The 12,291-nt window shown below is 44.3% G+C and overlaps 1 protein-coding gene across 1 annotated transcript in view; it reads right to left on the bottom strand.

The window, feature by feature from the left end:
• abcb5 (ATP-binding cassette, sub-family B (MDR/TAP), member 5) overlaps window positions 1-12,059 on the bottom strand; it is a 211,491-nt gene extending 199,432 nt beyond the window's left edge. The window contains exon 1 of the mRNA XM_085989371.1: window positions 12,051-12,059. Coding sequence (XP_085845497.1) covers window positions 12,051-12,059 — 9 coding nt within the window. The remainder of the gene's footprint in view (window positions 1-12,050) is intronic.
• Between the last annotated feature and the right edge of the window lie 232 nt (window positions 12,060-12,291).

Genomic DNA, 12,291 nt, shown 5'->3' with positions numbered 1-12,291 from the left:
TCCCTATCACTGTGATGCAATGACAACAGCTTACAACACATGGGGAGGTTCCTTTGTCTCCTTCTAAGCATCTCTGCTATGGATTCTCCACACTCACTCCTTCATTCTCACTCAAACTCCACTTGTGTCCCTCATTGCAGGAAAAGAGAGCCCACAATAAAAGGGAAAGAGCCATGACAGGAGGGGGCCCACCCTCAGTAGCCCAGCTCACCCCCTGGGAGAAGGTGGCCCTAGAAATCGCTGGGATCAAGGACGATACCCAAGTGGGGGACGGACAGATGGGCGCATCATAGTAAGCTGATGACAGAATAGTTTGGCATCTCTCTCATTGACATTGCGTGAGACACTGATAATGATTCTGATGCTCTAACAGATTGACTTATGACCATCTGCACAATTCAATTTGCATGTAACCATGCCCTCACATTTCTAACACTTTCCTTTACTCCCCCACAGGACCATCGAAAGCCCCTGTCCCCACTGTCCAGGAGGAACAGCCTGAGCCACCAGACTCCTCAGAGGAAGCTGCAGCCTCTGAGGGCGCTGCGTCAGCAGAATTCAGCGCACCCAGCACCAGCGCAGACACTTGCAGTTCGGTGGGACCTTCGCGAGATAGAGTAGTATTAGCACCTGATGTATCACAGCTCACAAGTGAGCATCAGTAGATTGTGGAGACAGGGACAGCAGTGGAGTTTCCTCGTCGGAGGGCGCAGGACTCTGCCAGCTCAGCTCCGCTGCATGTCGACCCTGTGCCTCCGGGTCCATCCAGAAGGAGAGTGGTGCTGGAACTCCAGGAACAGGTGCAGGAATCTCTGGCAGGTTTTGTCTCCAGGGTCACTGCGAGTGTGGAGCAAATGGAAGAGTCAATCGTGAACATGAGCAGAGCCTTTGTGGAGGCATTGGCGCATGAACGCATCACCGCGGAAAGGATGGCAACCTCCGTGGAAAGGATGGCTACCTCCGTGGTAAGGATGGCTATGGTCATGGAGGAAATAAGTTGCCAGAGTCAGGAAAACATGGTGAATGTTCAGAATAAACTGACATCTCTGGAGGAGTGATGGGCAACTATTAAGCAGTGAAACCAGAGTTTCATGGGAGTCGTTTTGAGTAGGACTGCTAGTGCAGAGACGGGTCCTCATGGCCTCCCTGAAACATAGAAACATAGAAGATAGGAGCAGGAGTAGGCCATTCGGCCCTTCGAGCCTGCTCCGCCATTCAACGAGATCATGGCTGGTCATCCAAACCCTAGCACGCGGTCCCTACACCGACAGCCATCCCACCCAAGCCCTATCCCCGTAACCCCGTAACCCCACGTATTTAATCCCCCCTAACACTAAGGGTCAATTTTTATCATGGCCAATCAACCTAACCCGCACATCTTTGGACTGTGGGAGGAAACCGGAGCACCCAGAGGAAACCCATGCAAACACGGGGAGAATGTGCAAACTCCACACAGACAGTCACCCGAGGCCAGATTTGAACCCGGGTCCCTGGTGCTGTGAGGCAACAGTGCTAAGCACTATGCCACCATGCTGCCCTGAAGGAGCACAGCAAGAGTGGAGCAGTTAAAAGGAGCAGTCCCAAGCAGCAGGAGCCAGAGACCAGAAGGAGCGGACCTGGAGGGAGCAGCGCGAGAGCGGAACAGTTAAAAGGAGCAGCAGCAACGCAACAGAGGCAGTTTTTGAAAAAGTGACGTCAGAGTAAATAATGTGATTTCGGCACAAGGGAAGAAGCTGATTGGTGAGGAGCTGGTGAGAGTTTTTTTTTAAGTTTATAAGTTTATTTCTGCTAAGTTAGTTACTAGCCTATTAAATAGAGGGAAAGAGCTGATTGGTGAGTAGCTGCAGAGTTTTTTGTTAAGTTTAAGTTGATTTCTGCTGGGTTAGTTCTTAGTCTATTAAATAGAGGCATGGCAGGGCAGCTCAGTCCCGTGGATCCTGTGCAATGTGGGAAGTCCTGGACGCTTTGCATAGCCTGTACAACCACATGTGCGGGAAGTGTCACCAGCTACAGCAGCTTGAGCTCTGGGTTTCAGAGCTTGAGCGGCGGCTGGAGTCACTGTGGTGCATCCACGAGGCTGAGAGTTACGTGGATAGTATGTTTCTAGAAGTGGTCACCCCACAGCTTAAGAGTATGCAGGCAGAGAGGGAATAGGTGACCGCCAGGCAGAAGAGGAGGACCAGGCAAGTAGTGCAGGAGCCCTCGGAGTGTATCGCGCTCTCCAACCAGTATTCTGTTCTGAGAACTGGTGAGGGCGATGGTTCCTCTGGGGAATGCAGCCAGAGACATGTCCAAGGCACCACAGGTGGCCCAGCTGCACGGGGGAGGTGGGGGAGGAAAAAGAGTGGAAGAGCAATAGTGGTAGGGGATTCGATAGTTAGATGAGCAGACAGGCGTTTCACTGGCTGTAGATGTGACTCCAGGATGGTATGTTGCCTCCCTGGTGCCAGGGTCAAGAATGTCACTGAGTGGCTGCAGGACACTCTGAGGGGGGAGGGTGAACAGCCAGAGGTCATTTACCATATCGGCACCAACGACATAGGCAGAAAGAGGGATGAGGTCCTGCAGGCAGAGTTTAGGGAGCTAAGAGAGAGATTAAAAAGCAGGACCTCAAAGGTAGTATTCTCCGGATTATTCCCAGTGCCACGTGCTAGTGAGTACAGGAATAGGAGGACAGAACAGATTAATGCATGGCTGGAGAGATGGTGCAGGAGGGAAGTCTTTAGATTCCTGAGGTATTGGGACCGTTTCTGGGGAAGGTGGGACCTGTACAAGCCAGAGGGGTTACACCTCAACAGAGCTGGGAGCAATATTCTCGTGGGGAGGTTTGTTAGTGATGTTGGGGAAGGTTTGAACTAGCTTGGCAGGGGGGTGGGTTCAAGCATATAGGAGTAGAAAAGAGGAATAAGGTGCATAAAAGAGTGAGTGTGTTGGATAGTAATAGAGAAGATAGTACCACATTAAATAGGAGCAGACTAAGAAAGACTACAAAAATTCAAAAATGGGTTTAGAATGCATGTACGTAAATGCACAAAGTGTGGTGAATAAGGTTGGTGAGCTACAAGCACAATTAGTCGTGTGGCAATATGATGTTGTGGCAATAACGGAAATGTGGCTTAAAAATGATGAGGACTGGGCACTTAATATTCAAGGGTACAAGATGCTCAGAAAAGATAGGGAAGGAAAAGAGGGAGGTGGAGTGGCAGTGCTGATTAAGGAAGACATTGTAGTGTTGGAAAGGGAGGATGTTCTTGAGGGGACAAGGCCAGAACCCATTTGGCTAGAGTTAAGGAGCAAAAAGGGTATGATCACGCTATTGGGGTTATTCTATAGGCCTCCAAATAGTGAGAGGGAGGTGGAGGAGCAAATCTGCAGGGAAATCGCAGAGATATGCAAGAGTTATAGAGTGGTGATATTGGGGGACTTTAATTACCCAAATATCGATTGTGATAATGCTAGGGTAAAGGGAAAGGAGGGGGAGGAATTTCTGAAATGTGTTCAGGAGAATTTCCTTGACCAATATGTTCTTGGCCTAACGAGGAAGAAGGCATTGCTGGATCTGGTGCTGGGGAAAGAGGTGTACCAATTCGACCAAGTGTCTGTGGGAGTATACTTGGGTACGAGTGATCATCGTATCATAAGATTTAGATTAGCAATGGAGAGGAGGAAGGAATAATCTAGAGTGGAACATCTGAACTGGAATAGGACTAACTTCAATGGGATGCAAAAGGATCTAGCCAGGGTAAAATGGAACCAAAGACTGACAGGAAAAACTGTAACGGAACAATGGGTGATCTTTAAGTAGGAGATGTTCCAAGTACAGGCTAGGTAAATTCCAACAATAGGAAAGGGTAAGGGAATCAAAACAAGGACTCTTTGGATGACGAGGGAGATAGAGAAGATGATGAAACAAAAAAAGAGGGTGTATGATGCATGTCAGGTGAATTCTTCAAGGGAGAACCAGACCAAATACATTAAATTGAGAGGGGATGTGAAGATGAAAATAAGATTGGCAAAGAGAGAATATGAGAATAGAATGGCGGTTAACATAAAAGGGAATCCAAAAATCTTCTACCGGCATGTAAACAGTAAGCGGATAGTAAGAGGTGGGGTGGGGCCTATTAGAGACAAAGAAGGTGATGTATGCTTAGAGGCGCAGGGCAATGCTAGAATACTCAATGAGTACTTTGTATCAGTGTTTACTAAAGAGGTGGATGCTGACAAAATATTGGTAGAAGTGGAAAAGGTAGAAGCAATGGAATGGTTGAAAATTGATAGACAGGATGTACTAGAAAGGTTGGGTATGCTTGGAGTGGACAAGTCGCCTGGTCCAGATGACTTGCATCCCAGGTTGCTAAGGGAATTAGGGGAGGAGATAGCAGAAGGGCTTGTCATAATTTTTCCAATCTTACCTAGATGCGGGGGAGGTGCCTGAGGATTGGAAAGTGGCAAATGTGACACAATTGTTCAAGAAAGGGTGTAAGGACAATCCTTAACATCAGTGATGGGTAAAGTTTTAGAAACAATAATCAAGGAAAATTTAACGGGCACTTGGAGAGGTTTAAGCTAATTAAGGAGAGCCAACATGGATTTGTAAAAGGCAGATCTTGTTTGACTAATCTATTTGAATTTTTGGATGAAGTAACAGGGCGGATTGATGAAGGGAATGCAATGGATGTTGTCTACATGGATTTTCGGAAGGTATTTGACAAAGTACCACATAGAAGGCTGGTTAACAAAATTGAGGCTCCTGAAATAAGTGGGTCAGTGGCAGCTTGGATAAGGAATTAGCTTAAGGACAGAAAACAGCGAGTTGTGATAAATGGCTGTTTTTCAGACTGGAGGATGGTAGACAGTGGTGTTCCCCAAGAGTCAGTGCTGGGGCCACTGTTTTTTTTTTAGATATATATAAATGACCTGGATATTGGAATACAGAGTAGAATTTCTAAATTTGCTGATGACACCAAACCTGGGGGTATGGCAAACAGTGATGATGATATTAATCGACTGCAACAGGACATAGAAAGGCTAGCAGAATGGGCAGACAAGTGGCAGATGGAATTTAATACTGGAAAGTGTGAGGTGATGCATTTTGGTAGAAGGAACAGAGAGAGGCAATATACACTTAATGGCACCATTTTAAAGAGTGTGCAGGGACAGAGGGACCTGGAAGTTAATGTGCATAGGTCCCTGAAGGTGGCAGGACATATTGAGAGATTGGTTAGCAAAGCATATGGGATCTTGGGCTTTGTAATTAGAGGTATTGAGTACAAAAGTAGAGAAGTTATGCTGAACCTTTATAAAGTGCTGGCTAGGCCACAACTAGAGTATTGCATCCAGTTCTGGTCACCACACTTTAGGAAGGATGTGAAGGCCCTTGGAGAAGCTGGATTTGTTTTCATTAGAGCAAAGGAGGTTGAGGGGTGATTTGATAGAGGTGTACAAGATTATGACGGGTTTGGATAGGCTAGACAGGGAAAGGCTGTTCCCACTAGTTGATGGTACAAGGACTAGGGGACACAGATTTAAGGTTTTGGGCAAGAGATACAGGGGGATGCGGGGAAAAACTTTTTTACGCAGCTAGTGGTGAGGACCTGGAATTCACTGCCGACGGAAGTGGTGGAAGCGGAGACACTCAATGTTTTCAACGGGATATTGGATAGGCATTGAGGAAATAAACTTGCAGGGCTACAGGGATAGAGCAAGGGAATGGGACTGACTGGATTGCTCTACAGAGAGCTGGCACGGACTTGATGGGCTGAATGGCCCCCTTCTGTGCTGTTATGACTCTATGACCTTATCAAATGCCTTTTGAAAATTCAAATATACTACTTCCACTGGTTGCCCTTTATCTACCCTGTTAGTTACACTCTCAAAAAACTCTAAATAGATATGCCAAACACGATTTCCCTTTCATAAAACTGTATTGACACTGCCCAATGTAATGCCCTGTTACCACTTTCTGAATAATAGATTCTAGCATTTTCCCTACTATTGATGTCAGGCTAACACACCTATAGTTCTCTGTTTTCCCTTTCCTTCCTTTTTCAAAAAACAGGGTTACATTTGCTACCTTCCAGTCCATTCTAGAATCTAAGGAATTCTGGGAGATCAAAACCAATGCATCCACTATCTCTGCAGTCACCTCTTTTAAAACCGTAGGATGTAGGCCATTGGGTCCAGTGGATTTGCCGGCTTTTAATTCCATTAATTTCTCCAGTACATTTTCTTTACTAATGTCAATTATTTTAAGTTTCTCACTTTCATTAGACCCCTGGTTCCCCACTAATTGTAGTGTGAAGACAAATATAAAATATTTGTTTAAAGTCTCCGCCATTTCCTGAATCCCCTTTATAATTTCTCCTGTCTCTGCCTCGAAGGGACCCACTTTTACTTTCACTAATCTCTTTCTTTTTACTTTCTTGTAGAAGCTCTTGCTAACTGTTTTTATATTTCTTGCCAGTTTACTCTCATATTCTATTTTCTCCCTCTATCAATTCCTTGGTCATCCTTTGCTGATTTCTAAATCCTTCGCAATCCTCAGACTTATTGCTCTTTTTGGCAACAGTATAAGCCTCTTCTTTTAATCTAATAGTACCCTTAACTTCTCTAGTTAGCCATCGCTGTATCGCTTTTCCCATGGAGATTTTATTCCTCAAGGGAATGTATGTCATTGAGAATTATGAATCATTTCTTTAAATGTTTGCCATTGTTAATCTACCATCATATCTTTCAATCTAATTTCCCAATCTGCCTTAGCTAATTGGCTTTGTTTAAATTTATGACTCTAGTTTCTGACTTAACCACATCACTCTCTAACTCAATATGAAATTCTATCATATTATGATCACTCTTTACCAGAGGATCCTTTCCTACATGATTACTAATTAACCCTGTCTCATTACACAATACTAGATCTAAAAGTGCCTGTTCCCTAATTGGTTTCTTGACATTTGATTCTAGGAAACTACCTTGAATGCATCCCATGAACTCATCCTCCAAATTCCTTTGGCCAATATGGTTTGCCAAATCTACTTGAAGATTGAAGTCCCCCACAATTATTGCATTATCCTTGTTACAACCTCCTCTAATTTGCTGATTTATTTCCTGTCCAACACTGTAACTACTGTTCAGGGGCCTATAAACTACTCCCACCAATGTTTTCTGTCCTTTGCTATTTCTTAGCTCCACCCATATTGATTGTACGTCCTGATTTTCTGGGCTAAGATATTTTATCACTACTGTCTTTATCTTACCCTTTATTATCAGGGCTATATTGTCCTTTTCCATTTTGCCTATCTTTTCTAAAAATCACTTGACCCTGGAATATTTAGTTCCCAACCTTGGTAACCCTGCAGCCACGTCTCACTAACAGCTACTAGATCAAACCCATTTATTTCTATTTATTTATGCCTTGAACTCATCTATCTTGTTACAAATGCTTCATGCATTCACATATAGTGCCTTTAATATTAACATTTTACTATTTTTCCCAGATGTGACCTGTAATGATATCAGCAAATAGTGATGGTATTTGCCTGTTTGATTATGATGCCTTACCAGCATAGTTGCCTGATTGATTACTTATGCCTGACCAGCAGAGGGCATGTGACAGAGACAAGCAGTTTAGTTTTAGTTTCATTTTAGATGGATTTCTAGCATGGTGTCTCCTGTAAGGCTGTTAACCAGAGTTGAACAAACTTTAGATTAAAAGACATTCTCTTTCATAAATGTCTCGTCATTGAACCCACAAAGAAATCAACACATGGTGTCAGAAGTGATTGAAAGAGATGAAGAGGAAAAATCTGAAGTTAAATCAGCTCTCCACATATTAGCAAGCCAAAAGAGAACATCGTTACTTACCATTGGAGAATAGCTAACGAAGTGAAAAAATGGAAGGTTTACACCCACCGGCGAAGCTTCAGTTGACAGGTAATGTGGCTGAAAATTGGAGAAGGTTCAAACAACGTTTGGAGTTGTATTTATCAGCAATCAGAGCTGACGAGAAAAGTGATAAAAAGAAATCATCAGTGTTCTTACATGTCGTGGGTGATGAAGCGCTGGAGGTGTATAATAACTTCACATTCGCTGCTGATGGAGACAATATGAAGCTAGATAAAATAATGGAACAGTTTGAGGCCTACTGCATACCTAAACATAACGTGATGTTTGAGAGGCACAGATTTTTCACATGTGTACAGAAAACGGGTGAGACTATTGATCAGTATGTGACTGAACTGAGAAACCGAAGCAAAACATGTGAATTTGGGGGACTGACAGACTCGCTGATAAAAGACAGACTGGTGTGTGGTATTCCAGATAATGGTCTAAGGGAAAGACTGCTAAGAGAGCAAAATCTAGACCTGGGAAAAGCCATAGCACTGTGCAGGGCTACAGAGACTGTGAAGTCGCAGGCAAAGGAGCTGTTCAGTGACAGTAGCTGCAACGTGGATGCAGTGAGAAAGAACGGACACAAACCGTTTAACAAAAATAGCGCCAATGTGAAAAAAGAGGCGTGGCCAGCGAACAAAAATGAAAGGGGCAATCGAAAGTCATGTAGTTGATGCGGTACACAGGATCCACCAAGAAAGTGTCCAGCATAATTTTAAGAAAATTAGACCCAGACCAAAGATACATGGAATAAAAGTGAAAGTGACAGGATACTCAGGTACTAATATACCAGTGAAAGGAAGATGCATTGTCAAAGTGACACACAAGGACAGAGAGCACACGCTAGCATTAATCGTGGTGCCAAAGGATGTGCAAGCCATACTAGGTTTAAAAGCCTGTGAGAGACTGAACCTGGTAAAGAGAGTCCTCGTTGTGGAAAGCGAAGGAGAGACAGTCTATGATGAACTCATGAAAGAGTACAATGACCTATTTCAGGGTCTAGGCTGCCTTCCAGGAGAACACACGATCAGAGTAGATAAAAGTATGCCAACGGTCATACATCCATGCAGAAAAGTTCCGTTTGCTCTTCAAAAGCAACTGAAGGCAGAGTTGGACAGGATGGAAAGCCTGAACGTGATTCAGAAGATAGATGAGCCAACTGAGTGGGTGAATTTCCTCGTCGTTGTGGACAAAAAGAATGGAAAGCTCAGAATTTGCCTGGATCCAAGAGATCTAAACAGAGCAATAAAGAGAGAGCACTTCAAGCTTCCTACACATGAGGAAATCATGGCACAGTTTGCAAATGCAAAGTATTTCAGCAAGTTAGATGCATCATCAGGATTTTGGCAGATGAAATTGGACGAGGCAAGTTCAAGACTGTGCACGTTCAACAGTCCATTTGGCAGATACAGATTCCTAAGGTTACCATTTGGCATTGCCTCAGCTCCTGAAGTGTATCACAAAACTATCCATATGATCTATGAGCACCTGGAGGGAGTTGATACATCAATGGATGACATCATAGTATGGGGAACCACGAGAACTGAGCATGACGAGAGACTGAAAAAAGTGCTGGAAGCAACAAGGAAAACAAACCTGAAGCTGAATAGAGAGAAATGCCAGCTCGGGGTGACAGAACTGACATTCGTGGGAGATATCCTTAGCAGTGAGGGCATCAGACCAGATCCCAGAAAGGTGTCCACCATTGAGAATATGCCAAAGCCACAATGCAAAAAGGACGTGCAGAGGTTTAATGGAATGATCAATTACATGGGTAAATTCATATCCAATCTCTCAGAAAAGATGGCGCCACTGAGAAGACTAACTGAAAAGAACATAGAATGGGAATGGAATCATGAGCATGAGAAGTCATGGAGCGATCTAAAGAAACTGCTCACAGAGGAACCAGTTCTGAGGTTTTATGACCCAGCGAGACCCATCAAGATATCATCAGATGCATCACAGAGTGGGCTCGGTGCCGTTCTTCTGCAAAAATATGACTACTGGCAACCTATTGCATATGCATCGCACTCAATGACAGACGCGGAGACGCGATATGCTCAAATAGAAAAGGAGCTGCTCAGCATCACATACGCCTGTGAAAGATTTCACCAGTTTGTGGCAGGACAAGCAATCAGCGTAGAGATTGACCATAAGCCCTTGATTGCATTGTTCCAAAAGCCACTAAATAGCTGTCCACTTAGAATACAAAGAATGATGATCAGGCTGCAACGCTATACACTGAATGTTGCGTACACACCGGGTAAGCTGATGTATACAGCAGACACGTTGTCCAGAGCTGTTGACCCAAGTGAGCCCGCAAACACCAAAATGGATGAAAAAGTGAACGCCTACGTGGACATGATCACAAGTGCACTGCCCATAGCAGATGCAAAAATGGAGCTCATAAAGACTGAGACAAACAAAGATGAAACAATGAGACGACTGAGGAAAAGCATCTTGGATGGATGGCCCAACATGAAGCAAGACTGCTCACCTGACATGGCAGAGTACTGGAACTGCAGGGCGGAACTATCAGTGGTCGAAGACATCATCTACAAAGGAAGTAAAATAGTTATCCCAAAGAGTCTGAGAAAAGAGGTGCCAAAAAGTATCCATGGAGGACATCTGGGAATTGAAAAGTGTAAGAAAAGAGCACGAGAGGTGATGTACTGGCCACAAATCAACCAAGATGTGACAAATGAGGTGTCAAACTGCACAATATGCCTGAAATATCGAGCAAGCAATCCGGTAGAACCACTAAAGCCACACCCAGCGCCAGACAGACCTTACCAGAAGGTAGGCGCTGACCTATTCGTATGTCAAGGGAAGGACTATCTTGCAGTCACAGACTATTACTCCCTGTATCCAAAGGTTTGTAGACTGTACACCACCACTGCAGATGTTGTGATAAGATGTATGAAAGCCATATTCTCCAGACATGGTGTGGCAAGCGAGGTCTTCACAGACAACGGACCCCAGTTTTACAATGCAAGTTTCCGACACTTTGCCAAAGAGTGGGACTTTGTCCACACAACGTCAAGTCCTCACTATCCACAGTCCAATGGACTAGTGGAAAAATCGGTCCAGACAGTGAAAAGACTGATGTACAAGGCAAAAGACAGTGGAACTGACTTCTACCAGAGCATGCTTGTATACCGCACAACGCCGCTCGAGTGTGGTATGTCACCAGCCCAACTCCTTATGGGACGTCTGCTAAGGTCAAACCTACCCATCCCGGAGAACCTCCTGAAAACAAAAGAGCAGGAGAAAGTGAGGAAGTTCAAAGAACAACAGAAAGAAAAGCAAAAGTACTACTATGACAGAGGAACACAAAACCTACCTGAACTCCACACTGGTGACCAAGTAAGGTTCAAAGACAAAACAAACATATGGACTCAGAAGGGAACTGTCCTGAGTGAAGTCCAACCAAGATCATACACCATTCAGACAGATGAGGGTGCTGTTCTGCGAAGAAATCGCCGAGATCGTCTCATGGGACCAGCCACAGCAAGTCAAAAGACTGATACTGTTGATCAACCTGATCACACAGCAGGTCAAAAGGCTGATACTGTTGACCAACCTGATCACACAGCTGAGAAAACATCATCTGAGGCAACAACTCAGATTCAAGGACAATCAATCAGAAAATCCTCAAGACGCGCGAAGCCTCCTGAGAGACTCATTGAGCAAATTTAAGGACTATTGTTATAGAAGGAAGTAATGTTATCTTATTCTTTCTTCAAGTTCTAGTGTATTTACATATTTCATGTGAACACACAAAGCAAGGTTAAAAAACCTTGATAATGATAATGATAATGTAAGTTCATTAAGTGTTACAGTTAAAATGCAGATTAATACAAAGAAAACATGTTGTTAGTTAAAAGTAAAATACTTTTGTTTTAAGAAAGGGAGATGTAATGATATCAGCAAATAGTGATGGTATTTGCCTGTTTGATTATGATGCCTTACCAGCATAGTTGCCTGATTGATTACTTATGCCTGACCAGCAGAGGGCATGTGACAGAGACAAGCAGTTTAGTTTTAGTTTCATTTTAGATGGATGCTTCTGCTATCTCTTACAAATTTGGCTTGCATCTGACTGCCTTTGGGAAAACAAATTCTAAACAGCAGCGATTTTAAAAAAGATAAGTACTTACCATTATCATCTCTGACCTCAATCCTGTTCATAATAAGAATGTCTATTTATTAATGAACATAAGAGCCCCAACCTCCCCCCGATCCTGGACCCAACCTCCGGGCCCCCCCAATCCTGGTCCTGACTTCCCTCTGATCCTGGCCCCAACCTCCAGGCTCCCCCGTTCCTGACCCCAACCTCCCCCCGTTCCTGGCCCCAACCTCCCCCTGATCCTGGCCCCAACCTCCCCCTGATCCTGGCCC

The sequence above is a fragment of the Somniosus microcephalus genome, chromosome 5 (genome assembly GCF_052327205.1).
Source record: "Somniosus microcephalus isolate GS21.2 chromosome 5, FLI_Smic_1.0, whole genome shotgun sequence".
Lineage (NCBI taxonomy): Eukaryota > Metazoa > Chordata > Chondrichthyes > Squaliformes > Somniosidae > Somniosus > Somniosus microcephalus.
Note: the sequence above shows the minus strand (reverse complement) of the source record. Positions and strands in the feature narration are given on the sequence as shown.